Genomic DNA, 20629 nt, shown 5'->3' on the forward strand with positions numbered 1-20629 from the left:
AAGCTATGGTCTCCCGCCCTCAGCATTGGTTTTCCTGGTCCTCAGGCCTCTGGGCTTGAGTGGAAACTACCTTACTGACTTTCCTTGGTTTCTCTGGCCAGCAGATCTCAGGACCTTTTACAACTGCAAGAGCCCATCTCTCATAACAAATTACTTTCTATAACCTTTCATATAGCCTGTTGGGTCTGTTTCTCAGAGAACACTGACTAACACACTGGATAAATAATCTTTAAAAAATATCAGCTTGGGGCTGGGGTGTGGATCAGTGGTAGAGCACTCACCCAGCATGCACAAAGCCCTGGGTTCCATCACCAGCACAATACACACACGTGCACAGACACAAATCTGGATGAAGCTATTAGAGAGGCCTTGAACCATGGGACCGTGGTCCAGGGCAAGGTAGACTCTCAGAGCGGTGCAACCAGTGTTTGGAATGACATTCAACATCACCTATGAGCTTTGGGGTGAAGCCCATCACTCAGAAATGCTCTTCTTGCTTCTCCTGCCTGGCTTGCTCCCTCCTCCAGGAAAGGCTTCTTGGCACCCTGCCCCCTTGAACTCGCATTTCTTTAAAGCACAGGTCTACAGCCACAGCCTCCTGTCTTTGTAGTTTTACTGGGACCCAGCCAGTTTCCTTCATTTACATATTGTCCATGGCTGCTTTCACGCCACTGTGGCTGACCTCAGCAGTGCCATCAGACTACAACCCTTAAAGCCTGAAATATTTACTCTCTGGCCCTTTCCAGAAAAAATGTGCTGACACCCATGCTCCCAAATGTGACAGTACTAGACTTGGATGGAAAAAGACCTCAAAAACAGTCACCTTCCACTCCAAAAAAGTCCTTCTTCCCACCCAGCCCGCCACGCCACCACCAGAAGAAGAGGGCTACTCCCTGTGTGCCTGAAATCCACAGCCAGGTGGTGATGGGGAACTCACAGATCTTGAGGGAGGGTCCTTCAAGCCCCAGCCCACTGGGTCTGAAGCTACATCTCCCAGCCATGCCGGGGAGGGTGCTTGGCAAAGAATTCCAAACGAGAAGCTGTTCTCAGCGGGGAGGTGCATTTCTGAAATATTCTGTCCTTGCAGACACAACCCTGGTCTGAGAGCAACTGCTTTATGAGCTCTGAGCGGCCACCGATACAGACAGGAAATCGTTTAAGTGATGGAGGAGTTTTACTTTTAGAAGGAAGAAAACTTTTCTGATGCCTAGCTCTGCCTACCACTTTCTTTTTATTCTTCTCACATTATTGTTGTCCTGGGAGTACATTGTGACACTGACAAAAGTTCTTACAATATATCATAGTTGAAGTCATCATTCTCCTTTATCCCTGCTGCTTTTACAGAGCACTCAGTAAGTGCCAAGCATTACGGATTTGACATTTATCATCTGGTCCCCACAATCACCCACTGAGTTTGATGCTCTTGTTCTTAGCCCCATCTTACAGATAAGCAAGTTGAGGCTCAAACAACCCAATTCATTTGCCCCAGGCCACATAACAAATAAGGCTAAGAAACCCTGCGAGAGGGCCCTACATCCAGCAGAAAATACCACTTCTTGAAGATTAGAGTGCAGGGGTGCTGCTGCCCCAAGACCTTTCTACAACACGGAACAGTGTGTCAGCAGAGCAGAGTGCTTCAGGAAGGAAGCCATTCCAGAGCATCTGTGCCTCATGTATGCACAGCCTCCTGTGCAGCTCTGGGGCAGGAGGACCAAGAGGAACCGGGAGCGTGGGCAGGGCTGAGGTCAGGGCTGAGGTCACAGTGTGGGGAGCCTGGGACACCTCCACATGTGAGGGGTGGGCCTCCAAAACCACAGACTTTGGAACCAGGTGCCCAAGTTCAAGGCATGGCTCTTGTCAGCTGTGTGACCCACACTTCGCTTTCTTTGTCTGGAATATAGGGTCAGCAATGCTAACTAGATCGGGGGTGGTGGAGAGGCTAAACCAGGCATGGAATATAGTAAGTGTGCTATTAGCTGCTATTGTTATTGTCATCCGGTGATGGGACAGGACACAGAGCCGGGGCCTCTGCACCTGCCTACCCCACTTCCAGGTCCCTCTCTGGGCTTTGGCAGACTCATCAGCCTTGCTGGGCTGGATGCCTGCTTGCAGTGTGATTATGGGATTAAGTGCTGTGATTGCCACAAATTACCATCGCTAGGCTATAAATAACTTGCAGCGAAGACATGAGGGTCCTGCTGTCTCCTGGGCACCCTGCCCTCCACTAGGTGGGGACTGGATCCTGTGTCCTCACTGAGGACACATCTGCCTAGAGTCAGCTTCCTAAGGGCCTATGAGATACTCTGGGCATCACACAGGCAGGCAAGGATGCTCAGTGGGCAGGGAAGCCGCAGGCTGGACGCGAGCATGGCCACCTTCAGCATCACTAGCCCCCTCCCTTGTAGAAGGGCAGAGCCTTATTTCCTATGCAGTCTGAAGACAAAGCCTTGCTCCCTAAATGCATAAAAGCCAGAATTGCTGAGCTCTGGGTGAGGGAGATGGGGAGACCTTGCCGACCAGATGGAGACTCTGCCCCCTTGAGAATAATTAACCCACAGAGAGGCGGAGGCTTCTGTGATCAAGCAGAAAGGTAGCCTCGAGGCTGCCCTGCTTGTACCATGTCATAGGCATCACCCATCCAGGTGATGAAGGCCACTGGCTCTGTCTCACCTACAAGACCTCTCTTTCCCTCCTTCCCAAGCTCATGCTGCTCACTCTGCTTTAAGCCCTTCCTCCCTTCACAGACCAGAAAACTCCTATGTGACCTGCAAAGCCCTGCTAGTTGTCACTGCTTATTTTCCCATCAGGCTCAGGGCCCCTCGAGAGCAGTGTTTATCAGCTTTCTGGACCTGGCATTTTTGTGAAAACTTTTTGCAAGTGAAGCTCTCAGGGCCTGCATAGCTGTGAGACTTCTCTGTGCTGCTAAAGTCCGGTAGAAAATGGGTTCAGGAAAGCACTCACGGGAAGTACATTTCTTGCCAGCCCTCTGGAGAACTGATATCTGAAAACCTCTGGGAATTCTAGAACTGCCTGGCCTGGGCTTGGTGGTTCTGCCACCAGAGGACCCCCCCAGAGCCTCTAAGGAGAGCTGCTGGCAGGGGGCCCGGGGGGAGATGCAAGGGGCTGATCATCTTCCCACTTCCTGCTCATTTCTGTTCCCATGGCTTTATTCTGGCTGGGTCCCTGCTGTGCCCAGAGCTGGGGTGGGTAAACCCACAGCTGTTCCTGTGACAGGCTTTGAGGCAGGCCAGCAACCCCAGCGCCAGCTCCCAACATCAGCCCCCAGCACCCTGCCAGCCCCAGCTCTGGGATGGTGGCCCACCAAGCTCACCGCAGCTCCTCCTGCCGGCTGAAGAATAGAGGCTATTTTTGCTTAATCACAGCCTTGGAAAGGCACGAATCGTGATCAGCTCTTCTAATTACCCATGCGCCGCACGGCTCCAGAGACAAAAGCCAAGGTCATCACCCACGCACTCGGCACCCTAAGTAAATCGTCACCCCGGCATGACTGGAGAGTTCCAACTGTCTCTCCACCCTTGTCCACAGCTGTGGGGGCCTACAGGGTGGGTGCCGAGGGTACTCAGGGCTAACCCTGAACACTCAGTTTCTCCCTCCATCCTACCATTTCCCCACACCCATGGTCACTGTCACTTCCATTAGTCACCCTCAGGGTCAACTGAGCAGAACTGGTCCCAGTTGAGACCAGGCAGCATGTCCTGAGAAATGTCTACAAAGGTGTTATTTGACCCTCTGTGAGCTGTGCAGCACAGCGTGGGTAGAAACATGAAAATGTTGACATAAATGCAATGGCCCGATCCCAGCTCTGCAGCAGGATTTGGGAGATTCACCCAGACGACACCTGGGAAGAACTACAGCCTCGTTCAGCAGCAACAAGAGGCCCCGTCACAGCCCCAGGTCCCCAGGTGAACCTCCACGGAGATGGGCATGTGTACACAGGCAGGAGGAGAGAGGAACCCCCACTGCGCTCTGCATGAGGTCTGCTAATGTCTCCTGGAGAGTCAGGCAGTCTGAGATTCTGAGTTAAGCGTGTGCCCTGTATGCATTCTGGCTCTTCCTGCCCAGCAAAATTAGACCCTGGAACCCTGAAATTGAAGGGCTCTGGAGAAAGGAAGGTGAACCCCCAAACTGCAGGTGGCAAAAGCCTCCTGGATTTTCAAACCGATTGCTTTGAAACTGGGGAGCATGGTGTTAATTCCCCAGCAAGTCCTGGAGCAAATTAACAGACGGAGGTTTTCAGGGCCCTCAGAAAAGGAGCAGTGGCCACGCATTCTTGACAGCTCACTTGGGATGTGCTTTGCCAATGCCATCTCACTGATGGGGAGCAGAGTCACTGGCCAGGCAACTCAAGGGAATATCGAGGGCTTGGGGAGCTGGAGAAGAGAATGACAAACTTCCCCCCAGGAACCCACAGCTCTCCCTGCAGCAGCTCACAGCTGATGATCAGGGGACCAGCACGAGAAGCCTCTATTCCACATGGTCCTGCAACAGACTTCCGGCTGGTCCCTGCCATACGTGGGGGCTGTGCAGGTGTCACAGCATAGAGCAGGGAAGATAAGGGGTCCTCTTTTGAATGTGTCCCCATTGTTATCCAATGAAACTTTCCAAGGAGCCCAGTTCGCAAAGGTGGAAAGTGGACCAGGCCTGGCTGAAGTAGGTTGAGGGACCACTCTGATTTGGATCTTGAATGATGAGGGCTAAACAAGGATGTTAGGACACCTGATGGCTGAGAGCCCTGGCTTGGATGTTGATGAGGAATCACATCCTAGACTCTGATTTAACAAAATGGCTTGTGACATACAGCAAGGTCTTACTGACCTGGAGCCCTGGTCTGACTATCCAAAGCCAAAAACTCCCTCTGCCCATTGTGTGCGAGGAGTTGGTGACATGTAGCCCAGTCTCCGAGAGTTAATGACATAACCCTGTTTTCCAGGACTGACCACCCCATCTCTGCAGACCCCAGTAAAAATTTGAGATCTCAGGATCCCCAGCACAGTGTTCCTTGAGTTTGCCCACCTTCCCACCAGAGGGCGCACTTTTGCTTTGCTTTCACACTACCTAAATATACCTGCCTGATCAGCACAGCACCACCTCTCCCCTGAGCTCAGCCTGTGTACTGCTTCTCTCTGCCCTAATAACCTTCTTGCTTCTCCTACTTGCTTATCTTGGTAAATTCTTTTACCAGTCTGCAGTACCAACAATCACCAATATTGAAAGTCCCTCCAGAAGCTCTTGTTTTGAAGGGTTGGTTCCCCCAGCTCATGTACTCTCAAGGGGGGGACTCTTAAGAGGGGGGTCCTAAATAAAGGAAATGCAAATTAAAACCACGCTAAGATTCCACCTCACCCCTGTTAGAATAGCCATCATCAGCAACACCACCAACAACAGGTGTTGGCGAGGATGCGGGGGAAAAAGGAACCCTCTTACACTGCTGGTGGGAATGTAAACTAGTACAACCACTCTGGAAAAAAAATTGGAGGCTACTTAAAAAGCTAAACATTGATCTACCATATGATCCAGCAATACCACTCTTGGGGATATACCCAAAAGAATGTGACACAGGTTACCCAGAGGCACCTGCACATCCATGTTTATTGCGGCACTATTCACAATAGCCAAGTTATGGAAACAGCCAAGATGCCCCACCACTGACGAGTGGATTAAGAAAATGTGGTATCCATACACAATGGAATTTTAAGCAGCCATGAAGAAGAACGAAATGTTATCATTCGCAGGTAAATGGATGGAATTGGAGAACATCATTCTGAGTGAGGTTAGCCTGGCCCAAAAGACCAAAAATCATATGTTCTCCCTTATATGTGGACATTAGATCAAGGGCAAACACAACAAGGGGATTGGACTTTGATCACATGATAAAGCAAGAGCACACAAGGGAGGTATGAGGATAGGTAAGACACCTAAAAACTAGCTAGCATTTGTTGCCCTCAAAGCAGAGAAACTAAAGCAGATACTTTAAAGCAACTGAGGCCAATAGGAGAAGGGGACCAGGAACTAGAGAAAAGGTTAGTTCAAGAAGAATTAACTTAGAAGGTAACACACACGCACGGGAAATCAATGCGAGTCAACTCCCTATATAGCTATCCTTATCTCAACTAGCAAAAACCCTTGGTCCTTCCTATTATTGCTTATACTCCCTGTTCAACAAAATTATAGAGACAAGGGCACAATAGTTTCTGCCTGGTAGCAAGGGGTAAGGGGGGAAGGGGGGAGAAATGACCCAAACAATGTATGCACATGTGAATAAAATAAAAATTAAAACAAAAAGAGGGGGGTGCCTAGTGGAAGGATGTTAGATCATCAGGGATGTGCCTTTGAAGGGGATATTGGGACTCCTGTCCCTTCCTATCCCACTTTTTTCTTCCTGGCCACATGAGCTAAACAGGCCTCCCCCACCCCACACACTCACCATGATGCTGGGCCAACACAGACCCAAAGCAACAGAGCCAAGCCACTCCCTCTGAAACTGGGAGCCAAAATAAACCTTTCCTCCTTTTAAGTTAATTATCTCAGGTATTTTGTCATAGTAACAAAAAGCTATCGAACAGAGGCCCAGAGATTCACTTCCTTACTCCAGCCCATAGGCAGTCCCCAAGGTCTCCACAGAGCATGACTTCAAAGCCAAAGCCACTGACCTTGTTCCCCAACCAGACTCCAGGCTACCCTCCCCTGCAGATGCCCCAGCTCAACTGGCATGGAGGTGGACAGGGAGCTTGAGCCTTGAATTAGAAGGAAATTCACCCAAATGTTGTAAGTGATTTTCTCTGGATGCTGAGACAATGGGTGATTGCTTGTTGTCCACTTTCTACCCTTCTCTATTTTTCAATTTTGTATGTGTGTGTCGGGGGGAGGCACTGGGGCTTGAACTCAGGGCCTCACATTTGCTAGACAGGTGCTCTACCACCTGAGTCACTCTGCCAGCCTATTTTCCAGTTTTCCCTAGTTAGCCCATATTTCTTTTAGTTTGAAGCTATGAATAAATCCATTGAAAAAACAATACGAGCATGTGTCATGTTTACAGCAAGAACCTTTACAAACCAGTCACAGCCCCCACTTAGTCAATGCAACACTACAGACAAGGCCAAGGGAAATGCTGTCTTGCCTCCGGGAGCCTCAGTGCTAATATGGGAAGTAAAGGGGAAAGAAATGCTTTGGAGGAAGAGAATGAATGTGAAATGAGATGAGTAAATCAAGATCCCACATCTGGTTTACAACCTAACTCCACATCCCTTGCCTAATTCTACTCTTTTGGTTATCACCCAAGCTGCATCAGGGCTGAAAACCCAAGACAGAGCACACGCAGAGCCTAACTTTAAGAATCTCACAAGCTCCTGGGATCACGTGACCAAAAGCATGTCACATGATCAAGACGAGGTCAGGTGAGCAACCAGGTGTGTGGCCGAACCCAGTCACATGATCAAAGTTTGTAAGCACCCTGAGTCAGGGAAAGGAGGCCACCAGAGTCACCTCTCAGCCTATGGTGCTACCCAACTAGAAATCACATTTCAAAATAAGGAGGGGACATCCCAGCCCTGCTCTGCCCTGCCCATGCAGCTCAGGCTACATTGAGGACATGTCTGGAGCCCAATAACCTGGCAGGAAAACTGTAGAAAGTGGCTCTGAGGTTAAAGGAACAACCTGGGGACCTGGTGGCTGCCCGCAAAGCCCTGCTGCAGGTCCACGCTGAACCATGCTTTAGTCAAGAGAGCAGAGAGTGAGGCCAAGACAAACTGGGGTGGGAGTGGCTTCTGGAGAGACTCCAGATTTCAGCATAACTTAGGAAATGTTTACAACTGTTCCAGAATGCCCCATGCCGGCCTGGAGGCAGGGAGTTCTCCTTCACCGAGGTTACACAAGCAAGTTATATAAGCGGCCACTTAGCAGTGATGCTGGAAGAGGAAATTTTCATCCCAGGTTAGGGGGATCCAGAATCTGTGCTTCCTTAACTCTTTCGCAGTCAGAGTCCAATCACGTCCACCTGAATTCATCTGGCTAATGAGGCCAAGGTTATGTGTGCAGACTTCCAATGGGCCAGTGAGCCTTTCACAGACACTAGCCAAGATCAAAGCCTGACCCTTGACCCTTGCTAGGGACTGGGCCCTAGACCCTGCCTTCTAAGAACATGCTGGTGGGTACCCCAAGAAAACATGGGGACAGCTCCAAGGTGTAACACTGTTTGGGGAAACACAGCTTGATCAGGAGTGTTGCCATCTTGAATCAAGCCCAGTGAGGTTTCCAGACGTGCAAACACAATGGGACTCCCCCACAAGGTGGTGCGAGAGGGGTGTGGCATCTCTGACCCATGTTCCCTACAGACCTCCCTATACTGCCAAGATGCCCTCCCAAGATTGGGCTCCAGTTTCCAGGCCTCACCCATTGTCTCCAGCAATTTTTCACATTTCTTCCAAGAGGTTGGGCATGCTCTCCCCATTTTACAGATGAGAAAACCAAGGCTCAGAAGTATTAAGGGATTTCTCTCAGGATGCAAGTGGAGGAATGGGGATATGAGCCCAGGTCACCTGACCAGGGCGTTTTCATCCTCCTGAAGGTAGGCAGTAGGAAAGGGGTGATCTCTTCACTCTTTGAAGTGCCTCTACCATAGCCCTACCCATTCAGTGTCAGCCCTGGAGGGAGGAAAAGTGGGGAGAGAGTGTTACCAGGTGCAGGAGATTGCTGTAACTGCAGGGCTACCCACTAAGGATAACCTGCCAAGTTGACTCTGGCCTTGCCTGGCAGCCCCCCCACAAACACCAAGGGATGCAACTGCACACGCCAGCCCCCACCTTCCCTCACAGTAATCCCTTTAAAATGCTGAGGCTTCCAGCAGAGGGACTGGGAACGGCCCTCACACATATGAAAAGATGTTCAACCTTAGAATCCTAATCTAGAGCAAGGTTCATTGAAATTACCCCCAAACACCTTGCAGATTAGCCATTGTCAACACCATGTGTCCAGGCTCTCTTCATCCCTTGCTGGTGAGAGTGAAAACCAGTAGTTTCTATGGAGAGCAACCTGACAATGTCATTCAACATACAAAATGCCCTTGAGCCAGCAATGCCAAGTCCATGTGCAAAATGACAGGTGCAATGGCTAACCACTGCCACTTTGTTGGTAATGGCAAAAGGCAGGAAGCAACCTATCTGTCTGTCCACCGATAGAGGACAGGTTAAATAAAGTACACCACAGTGATCTATGACACACCATTGCCAAGAACAATGAACCTGGGAATTGCAAATGCACTGAGACAGCAAGCTCATCATGCTATGTCATTATCCAAGAAAAGCAAGGCGCCAAATGGAACACACTGCGTGCTCCCATCTGTGTGGGGGTATATATAAATGCGCATGCGTGTGTGTGTGTGTGTGTGTGTGTGTGTGTGTGTGTGTGTGTGTGAATATTTATGGATATGTTCATGTTTGCAGAAACTATGTCTGGGATGGAATATAGGAAACTTGTCATAGTCTTTGCTTCTGGGGAGGACTAGGTGAGCTGAGCTCGGCAGAAGGAGGCACACCGTCATCTTGCATTCCTTTTAAGTTTTAGACTTTGTTCATGTACTACCTACTCAAAAGACAAACTAAAAATAAGGGTGATTTTTTTCTTTCTGAGATATTAATTTGTATTTTCTGTCTGCTCTGGCTCCTTTGCCTTGTTGAGGTTTGTGGCACAGCTTCCTGACTTTTGTTTCCAAAAATCCTTCCATTCTCAGGAGCAAAGGGTTTGAGTTGACAATAGCTCCTGTCACGATGAAGCCATCCCCAGCCCATAGCCCCAGTGAAGGGGAGGACAGAGACCTGGGCAGGTTCACTCACAACACCAGGATGGACAAAAACTTGAAGGCCCAGGATCCTGGATCATTGGCCAGGAGGTGCAAACCAAGACCAAAGGGGCCACAGGCTGGGTCCAGGGCCCCTGTGCACACAGCGTGGGCACAGAGCTCGCTGCATACACATGTATGGCATGGGAATGCACGCACAAATTCTCCACCAGGGCACTGAGGAAGACACTGGGGCCTAGGGCAGCCACAAGGGAATGAGGAAAGGAGTCACTCCTGGAGATACAGACAGGGATGACTGCTAGCCCAACTGGATGCATACCTGGAGCCAAAGTCAAGTCTGCTCACAAAGAAGTATTGGAAAACATGGTTCCTCCAGGTGGAATCAGTGATATGCACAGGATGTTTGCCATCACCCCTCCAGAACCACATACCCACTCCCCCATTCTGTCCCTGAAGTGAGGCTCTCTGGCTTCTGCTGGTTTGAGCTGTAGAAGGCACCCACAGGATAACTGGAGAGAGTGCCATAAGAGAACTGTCCGTGCTAGGGCTCTCCAGACAGCCATATCCAGGGGTGGGCATGACCCCCAGCTACTGCCCTGTACCACCTTGGTCACCTGTGAATTGAGTCTTTTTGAGGCTCACTTCCCATCATGCAGCTGTAAGAGCTGTCCTTTTTGATCCTGCAATACCACTCTTGGGGATATACCCAAAAGACTGTTACTCCAGAGGCACCTGCACATCCATGTTTATTGCGGCACTTTTCACAATAGCCAAGTTATGGAAACAGCCAAGATGCCCCAGCACTGACGAATGGATTAAGAAAATGTGGTATCTATACACAATGGAATTCTATGCAGCCATGAAGAAGAACGAAATGTTATCATTCGCAGGTAAATGGATGGAATTGGAGAACATCATTCTGAGTGAGGTTAGCCTGGCCCAAAAGACCAAAAATTGTATGTTCTCCCTCCTATGTGGACATTAGATCAAGGGCAAACACAACAAGGGGATTGGACTATGAGCACATGATAAAAGCGAGAGCACACAAGGAAGGGGTGAGGATAGGTAAGACACCTAAAAAACTAGCTAGCATTTGTTGTCCTTAACTCAGAGAAACTAAAGCAGATACCTTAAAAGCAACTGAGGCCAATGGAAAAAGGGGACCAGGAACTAGAGAAAAGGTTACATCAAAAAGAATTAACCTAGAAGTTAACACCCACACACAGGAAATCAATGTGAGTCAATGCCCTGTATAGCTATCCTTATCTCAACCAGCAAAAACCCTTGTTCCTTCCTATTATTGCTTATACTCTCTCTTCAACAAAATTAGAGATAAGGGCAAAATAGTTTCTGCTGGGTATTGGTGGGGGAGGGGGCGGAGTGGGTGGTAAGGGAGGGGGTGGGGGCAGGGGGGAGAAATGAACCAAGCCTTGTATGCACATATGAATAATAAAAGAAAAATGAAAAAAAAAAGAGCTGTCCTTTTTCTGCTGGAACTCCAACCGAATCACGGCTAGATTCTAACACTCCATTTCCTCTGGCTTTACACTTCCCAGCCGAGGCCCGGGTGCTCTGCCCACATGTGCCCACTAGACCCACCTCTCCCTCTCTAAATTCAACCATGTGTGCCTTTTTGAGTTTTCAAATATCCCTTTTTTCCCTCTCACCACAGGGTCCTAGCACGTCTTCTTCCCTACACCTGGACTTCTCATTCTGACCCTGTGCCAGATATTTCCTACAGGAATATCCACATTCTTCCTTCTTGGGGCCTTCTCCAAGTCCCTCCCAAGCATCATGAACCTCTCTTTCCTGGGGAAAATCCTTACGCTTCTAATTTTGTGATTATTTGATTATTGTCTTCTCGTCCATCCCCCAGGCTATCAGATCCTTAAGAGGTGGAACTGTGCTTGCTTGTTTTTGCTGTTTTATCCCCAGAGATTACCACAGTGCTCACTATGAAGGTGCTCATTAAAGAGTTTTTAAACAAATGAATGAATGAACTAATGATTTGTTTCCATTTTGCACCCTGTAAGTGTGAGAAGCTGTACTGTCCCCAGCACCACACAGATGCTACACAGACAGATTACATGTGTGCACTCAGACACACATGTAAATAAGTGCACTATGCATGCTAATGCACACTCACAGCTGCAAGGACACACGCTTACACACACACACAAAAGAAGGAACCATCCCAAGCACAGACATACACACACATGCAAGAAAAGTGCTCCCAAGGCGGACGTCTGCCACCCTGAGCTCATTAAAGCTGGCTAAATATAGCCTGTCTGCAGCTGTGCTCAGCAAGCTGCCCACACAGGCCAGGAAAAGATCCCAGTTACCAGGCAGAGGAGTGGGAAGCCCAGCTGTGGCCAAGGGGCTTCCTGCACCATGCCTCAGGGGGTCCTCCCAGATGGACCACAGGCTGAGTGTGGAGGCAGGGAAGCTACAGCTCTAGCCACTGACCCCAGGCTCCATAGTGACAAGGATGCTTGGCCACCCTCATCTTCCTTGTCTGAGCCGAGAATCAGAGCTCAGTCCAGGCCAGGGGCTGGAGTCAGAATTCAGCTGGGGACAAACTGGGACTCACTTAGTGGTTCTGACACAGACTTGGTTGAGGATGAAGACACAAGGTCACCCTGGGGCCAGAAACAGAATTCAACCAGGACCATTGTCAGGTTGGGGATATGAGGAGACTCGGGATCCCACAGGGCACCCCACTTTGATGTGAAAACATGGCCTGGCAGATCTTCCCACACCTGGGGCAGGTAGAGTTTATGCCAGAACTGACCTCAGGCATGAGTGAGTCTGGGTGCCATGTGTCAGGTTGCTGTTGCACATGACATGGACCAGGTCCAACCCCAAGGACCATCACAAGTGAGTCTTCCCATCCCAGAATCTGCCCTCCCAGGTGAGGGTGAGATGGAGGAAACCTCAGATGTCCTCAGATGCCCGTGTCCTGCACAAAGCCTGGACCCGAAGGGGATTTTTTTTGGTAGGGGGTTGACAGGTGACACTGGAACTGACTCTTGAGGGAATACCTATGTGGCAGAAAGGATGAGGGGACCTCCTCGTGCACCTGGAGAAACTGTAGGGAAAAGGTGGCTCAAGCATGGGCAAGCTCTGAAGATGGAGGCAGGAAGAGAGCTGGTTGGACTACCTCTGTCTTTACTCTCTCATTGTGACTTGGGCACCATGACTGCCACCCTTTCCATCCCAGGTTTCATGCAGATCAGAAAGAAAACCTGGCAGTGCCCTGTATCCAGTACACCTACTATGGCCAGAAGGTCAGGGGGGTGGGGAGGGCCTATGGGGAGTGCATCCCATCTCCTCCCATGAGACCTTATGGGGTGTGGGCAGAGGAAGGGGAGTTCCTGCCCCAAGGAGCCAATAGCTCTGCCCTCAGCCTCTCCTAGGGTGGCAGGAGCTCACGGCAAGAAAAGCAGCTGGCTCCCAACATTCAACATGTGTTTTAGGACAGGGTTCCCTAGAGATTCACGTTCTTCCCACTATCTGCTGGGCAGGAGGCCCTCTATGGATTTGGATGGGATATAGGCTTCCTAACTGGCCCATGAAAAGACTTGGGCTTAGGGTGTACATGCTCCTCCTGGGGAAGCAGGAAGAGCCAGGCATGTCATAGGGGAGGAATCAGAGGCAACAAGAAGGGGCTGGGAGGACCAGGACTGCCTCCACCAAGGTCTTATCACTCAGGGGAGAGAATGGGAGTGGGAGAGACTAGATGGGATGGGTGGGAGGCTAATGCAGGAGGACAGGGTGGGCCAGGAAAGAGAAGACATGGCCTCAACCAGAGTAGGGTTGAGAGGAGAGGATGAGACTGAGAGCTCTACTGGAGACAGTGAGATACTATGGGGTCTGAGTCAATGGAAAGGTGCTGAGAATGGAGCAAGTCTAGAAGGTTTCTGGCTTGGGTTTGTGGAGGATGGTACCATTTCCTTCAAACAGAAGAACAGAAGTGATGAGCTTTAATGGGAAGATGGTAGGTCCCCTGGAGACCTGCACCCATCACCACCAAGGCATGCAGGAACCACCCTGTAAATGTCTCCTGTGCTAATAGGGTGGTATGAACAAGGCAGAAACAGAAAGCAGTGTGGGACAATAGAGGCCAGGAGGCGAAGAGGCAGCAACAGAATCCCCTAGAATGACAGATCCAGAAGGGACTCCACGTACACATGCAGCACAATATTGGACCCCAGACAGGAGTCAAAACTGTACAGCAAGATGAGTGCCCTATCCCCCAGTCTAAGGCTCTTTCTCTCCTGTGATCCCCACTCAGTCCCCACACACAATGGCTTACTGGGCTTCCTCCAGTGTGGCTTCAAACTACAAGTGCACACAAGTGGTGGTGGGCTCCAGGCCATCTCTTCCACAGCAGGAGGAAGGCTGGGTTGACTGGCAGCAACAAAGGAGGGAGGATTCCAGAACACACAAGCACCAAGGCCATGCAAATAACGCCAGACAACCTCACACCTGCACAGGAGTTGAGAGACCACATACACCTCCTCCTCCACTGTGACAAATACCCAAGAGAAACAACTTAAAGGAGCAAGGATTTACTTTGAATTCCAGTTTCAAAGGTTTCAGTCCATGCTCAGATGGCTCCATTGTTTCTGGGCCATGGTGAGGCAGAACATCATGGTGGAAGGGCATGGAGAAGCAAAGCCACACATCTCGTGGTGACCAGAAGAAGAGAAAGACAGATGAAAGGGAGAGTGACAATATATAGCCTCCAAGAACACACCCCAAGTGATCGACTTCCTCCAACTAGGCACCCCCTCCCAATAATGCTATCTAATTATGGATCCATCCATGAATTAATCCACTGATGAAGGCAGGAACCTCATGGTCCAATCACTTCTCAATGACTGGATCCACCAGCTGAGACAAGTCTTCAACACAGGAGCCTGTGAGGGACACTTCATTTCCAAACAATGATGGGGGAAACACTGCTGTGACCATGGCAACCAAGGCAGCTACAGGACCAGCAGAGTGCCAGAAAGACTGAGCTCCAAGAGAACACAAGACATATTCCTCACATCTGCCCAGATGTTCTAGTGGCCAAGGCTTATCCACAAGCCAATAATAAGTAAGACATGTCCTTCACACCAGGTGCACCTTGGCCTCCACATGGGTCATCTCTGATCCCCTCAGCAACTCTGGGAAGTAGAAAGTGTGGCCATCTTTCTCACATCTCTGATGTTAAGTAACTTGCCCAAATCATCGCTGACTACACACAGATGCTGAGCTTCAAACCCAGGCCTTCTTCCTTTAGATCCCAGATACTACAGGACCAGTTTCAGGATTTTGTACTTCTGCTCCAAGGTGATCTGTACCAATTCATAACTTGTTTTCAGAGAGTTTTCAAAAACCCAGTGGAAATATTAAATAAGGCAATGGGCACAGAAGTGTGCTGGCAGTGCTAACACACATTATAAATATAAGGCACTGCTATTATTCTTTTTTTTAATACAGTTCACAAACATTTATTTTGCCAATTTTGTATGAAAAACAAACAAACACATTACCATCAATTATCATCATCACTTCATAAAAGAAAAATGATTTTAATGCTAAAATTATAGGCAGGACATAATTGTGGAATTATGAGCAAAGCAGTCTTCTCAATTAAAGACATTCACCAGTATGAAAAAACACATTACAGTGGTGTTTTTCTCACTGCCAAAATGTTGGTCTATATTTGGGACTCACTGGCCTAAACAACCTCCAAGGAACCATTTCAGCTCCCAAATTCTCCTGTACATGAACTGTTATTCTCTACTAAATAAAAATATATATCCTTAAGGAACAGTAACATAACTTTGACTAAAAAAATCTATAACCATAAAAAAAGATTTTGCCTCTATTGAAAAAGTAATTTTTTTCAGTCTGGCCCAGAAGACACTAACCATCCCATCAAATTCAGCTGTGTCTGTGGTCTGGTGTAGTGGATAGAGGCAAGCCCCACATCAGGTGACTGCTTTCATTTCCAGGCTGTTGCACTGTTTTCCTTTCCCTAAAGGTCTGGACTCTTTTCCTTTCCTGCATTCCTTGACAGGAATGACATCTTGGGGGCCTTCTTGGTCAGAGAGAGACTGCACCTCCTCTAGCTGGTTAATTCCTACAGAATATAAACAGTTTGCAACCAACCACAAACCAAATCCACACTCCAACCATGATTTTAGCTAACACTAAAGCCGGTATTTCCCCTTTCTCAAATCAACCAGACCAGGTTCAGAGGGATCCCCTCAATCCAGAAGTTACTCAAACTAGCTGATCCTAAGCCATCCCGGTGCCCTTCTTTCTGCGAAACCCCTACAAAGGCTGGGCCCATGCTTTCCCCTCACTCCTTTCTGCCTCTTTTGCTGCCCACTGTGGCCTGCCTGACATGGTAGAGCATGTTCCTTTTGTTCTTTTAATGCAATTAGCCTACAAATCTTAAGGGTATATTTTCAACTGCCTCTTTTTCGGCTCTGCCCTTCTTCTTGCCTGGTGCACTTGAGATCGGGACCTTGGGGGTGCCACTGACAGAGACACTCATGCCCACCAGTCTTTGAATGCAGTGGGGTTTCATTTACGAATTGCACATGAATGCCAGAAACCTGGGAGGATTCCCTGGAGACCTTTGCACTGCTCAGGGCTGGACCTCGGGGTTGTGGGAGGTTAGTATTTCCAGACTCTTCCACCACAACTCAGCAGCAGAAGAGTTCAGAGCTTGAAGGAAGGCTTCAAGTCAGGGCCTAAGAAGCTGGTGAGTAGGGTGGTCCCAGGCTCTGCAGAGGTGGCCTCTTTCAGAGGGGATTTTAAGGGTTAAGATTTTTGACACAATCTTGAATGACTTCATTCACTCTGACATCCATCACCACAGAAGCACCTATGGCTCCTGGAAGTTATCACCCAAAGGAGATGGTCATAAAGGTGTGGGAGGACTGCCCTCTGTCCATGTGAGAAGGACACTCACCAGGCTTTCCCTGGTCCTGTCTGTTCTGCTGCTTCTTCCTGTCCACCAGCCTCATACCATGTAACCCTTGCCCTGACACCCAAGCTTCCCAGTATGAGGTTACTCAGTAACCAGGGCTCAGGACAGTGGCCCAAACTTGGGCCAAGTGACTCCAGGCCTTTTGCTCCTTCCTGTGGGCAAGATGGGGAAGATCACATCACCCCATCTTGATCTGAGCAGATGAGAGGGACCAGGTCCAAGGGGCTGGGACACATCCAAGGGGAAGAAAAGACTAATGGAGCCAAGTACAACTCACGCTGCTTCTCCTGCAGGATGCTGGATGTGCATGGTGCAGCCCCGTCTCCTGCAGAAACAAAAGAGACATAAGCAGACTTGCCTCTGTTGCCCAGATGCCATGCTTCCGGAGGGGCCCGCTAGCGACTTCCTCTACCCCTCTGCTCCAGGTCCAGGGTGGGCAGAAGTATGGCTCACTGCTTTCCACCCTGCTCTACCCACCACACACTTTACCCTTGGCCTTTGTGTCAGACAAAGATTGGAGTGTGATGACACCATTGCTGGTGACGGCCTGGTCTGGCTCCTCCATGATTCCCCAACCTCCCCACAGCCATCTTCACTGACTCCTCTTCCCACCTTCATAAAGCAGTTGCTGACACATGCTGCCTTCTGCCTGCCCTCATTCTGTCCTCTGAGGTCAGGCAACAATGGCCAAATTCTCTCGCCTAGACCTCTCTCCCAAGCTCTTGACCCCTGCATCCTGCTACCTCCTGACACCTGTGGAGACTTCCCCGGTGCCTCATACTCACCTGACTTCCTGAGCAAATGTGAGTTCTAAAATGTGCCTGCAGTCCTCAAAGCCCCAGTTCTCTGAGGAAGGAAGGGCTCCACTGCACAGGGGGAAGCCACCTCAGGCTCTCTGGGGCTACGGCCCATACAAAGCTGCCATTCCCTCCCCTGTAGGACTCCAGGGCAGCCCCATCCAGGAGGCTCTGCCTCCCCAACCAATCATCAGGCCCCTCTCTATCTGGGCTTCATTCCTACAAGACTGTGGATCCAATGCTGTCCAAAGAAAGTACATTCAAATGCTGGATCCTTCATTTAATAACCCTGTCTTTGGGCAAGTTATGTACTTTTATGTCTCAGTATTCCAATCTATAAGGTGGGGATAGTGCTGCAGAGGGTTATTGTGCATAGTGTATGGCTAATATACACAAAAAGCCCTTAGAACACAGGCAGGCACCTGACAAGAATCAATAAATGAGGCTGGTCAAGTGGCTCAAGTAGTAGAGTACCTGCCCAGCAAGCATGAGGCACTGAGTTCAAACCCCAGTACCACACACACACAAAAATTCAATAAATGAGGATTGTTTTTATTATTGTTTTGGTTACTTAATTTACTTCTAACAACTGGTGTAAGACCTCGTCTCTCTTGTTGTCATGACATCACCAGGTGGAAGCAGATGGAGAGAACCAATGATTAACACATTTTCCAGTTCACATTGCTCCTTGGGCCTACAGGTATGACAGAGCCCATGCCCAAGAAAAGCCAAGTTGGAGCAGGGAAGCTGGAGCCCCTTGTGAAGTGGCCCCTGCCTAACATGATGAGGTGGCCCCAGACTGTCTCCCGGGCGTGAGAACAGCACAAATGGGGATAAGAACAAGGACACACCCAGCATCACATACATCAGGGACCAAACACCGGCATCACGTCTGGGCACTGCCTAAGGCCCATGGAACTTAGGTGCACCTGGGGAATGTCACCTTCTGCCACCAGCAGAATGGGAGCCCAACAAAGAAATTAGATCCAAAAAATACCTTCTCTCTGCTACGCGCAGTGCCAGGGTCCATGGGGATTCTGAGATGAGTGGGTCAAGGTGAGTGAGGGGCCAGAATACCTCTGCACAGAGCAGCGAATGGCTAACTGAAGAGGTATTGCAAAAGATAAGAAGAAGGAGACCCTTCGGGTCCAGGGGACCATGCCCACAGCATGCCAAGTCCAGGAGAAAGAGGAACGCAGGAGAGGGTGAGCCTGGGCAGGAAGCCAACTTACCAACAAGAAAAACTAAGCCTCGGAGAGGCAGAGTAACTTACAAAGGCTTCCACATCCAAATCCCTGCTTTCTCTACTGTATCCAAAACCAGCTACATAATTAGTGAGGCCCAGTGCAAAATGGAAGGCAATGGCCATTTTCAAGCATTGAGAAGAAAAGGGCTGTCAGAGGTGCTACAATGGAAAGTTACTTTTTTCCTGATGACTCTAGACCTGTTCTGCTCCCTTGTGCACAGGGATACTCCCAGAGTGTTGATCCCTGCAGGCGCAAGGTCCCCACTCCCTGACTTGGCACAGTTACATGGCGGGGGGGGGGCGGCTACCAACTTCTAGGTCCCCCACCATCAGCCATTGGGCCTCACTCCATGCCATGACAAAGCTGGAAGGTTGAGTGGTATTCTTGTTCTCCTATGGGCCTGCTGCCCAGATCCAGGGCAAATGAGCAGTACATCCTCCAGGCCAGGAGCACCAGGTTCCTAGATAGTGTGGATGACAGTCTCACTCCCTCCCAGTCACCTTGGAATGCACTATGGCACTGCCAGGCCAGAGCAGGGATGGCTGCCCCATCCCAAGATGCAGCGGGGTAAGAGTACCTCCCTGTAGACCTGCCTATAACCCAGGTCCTGGTGGAAGGAAGACAGCAGCCTATAGGCAGGAATGGGACTGGGCAGCAGGTGGGGCTGAGGAGCCAGGGGGCAAGAGAGCAGGTAAACAGGCTCCCATCCTGGGAAGCTTGGAGGGGGTGCAAGACAGGACCACATGTGACTTGTATCAGCCCCCAGGACAGGTCCCATGAGGCTTCACTTACAAAACAGAACTTGGAGATAGAATGATTCAGAATGCAGAATAAAGCCCAAACCCAGGGCCCTCCATAGCTCTGGTCACAGCCCTGACTATAACACATATGCCTCTAGTGTTTCTTGGGCACCTACTGCAGAACAGAGCCTGGAAGACAAAGGCGCCAAGCTAAGGGATGGACCAGTCTGACTCATACTTCTGTGTGCCCAGGCCAGACCTGTAGCAGCTCCACACCTGGACCATTATGAGTCATGGACCCCATCCAATACTTTCATTACCACAAAGCAAACATGGCTTTGAGTTGGGGCAGGATTTCCATGGGTAAGAACGCCTCCTGGGGAAGTCAGGTGAGGGCCTGAGAGCTGGGCTGCTGGGAAACGTGAGGGCAGAGGGTGACTGTGAAGTGCTGATGCTTGGGATTCTGGTGGGCAGGAGAAGAGAGTGTTAGGAAAGGAGGTCAGAACCAAGCTCCAAGGCTCTCACTGCAGCCAGGAGCACAACCACCAGTTAAGTAAGCCATGTAGGCTGCACCTGGGTGTACAGGTACCCTGTGCCACACATGGGATCATTGAGATTTACATCTGTTCAACAAAGGCCCTCTTCACAAAGGGAAGCTGAGGCTCAGAGATATACAATCTCTAAGCCAATATTTAGGTCTGGTGCCTCTGGCTCCCAGTTCTGGTGAGAGTTCTTCCTTTGACCTCAACCTGACCCTCTTGGTGTTTCCGGGGAGGGCTCAGGCAGTGAATGGGGAGTCATGGAGGCAGGGGAGGCTGCTTGTCAGGGACTGGGGTGAGGGAGCCGAGAAGGGGCTGTTTGCAAGGGGTGCAGGAAGCTCCCAGAGGCCTGGCCAAGTTTCCCTGTGCCACTGAGGTGGGCCAGAATGAGTCTGCAATCAACAGTGTAAGTGTGGGGCCCAGACAGCAAGAAGCCGGCTCTGCCTTTCCTTGAAGTTGCCAGCAGGGGAGGAATCTGTGAGCCCCTGGCTTCTTCAT

General features: G+C 49.9%; 1 protein-coding gene across 3 annotated transcripts in view; it reads right to left on the minus strand.

Annotated features, from left to right (window-relative positions):
- The window catches only part of Pitpnm3 (PITPNM family member 3), a 95448-nt gene that overhangs the window by 26692 nt on the left and 48127 nt on the right, over window positions 1-20629 (minus strand). For 2 of the 3 annotated variants that reach the window (XM_074047124.1, XM_074047125.1), the window contains exon 4: window positions 17086-17133. In XM_074047124.1, coding sequence (XP_073903225.1) covers window positions 17086-17133 — 48 coding nt within the window. Of the gene's footprint in view, window positions 1-16790; window positions 16988-17085; window positions 17134-20629 lie in introns of those variants that run through there. The other variant, XM_074047126.1, reaches the window with a different exon arrangement.

Source organism: Castor canadensis, chromosome 11 (genome assembly GCF_047511655.1).
Source record: "Castor canadensis chromosome 11, mCasCan1.hap1v2, whole genome shotgun sequence".
NCBI lineage: Eukaryota > Metazoa > Chordata > Mammalia > Rodentia > Castoridae > Castor > Castor canadensis.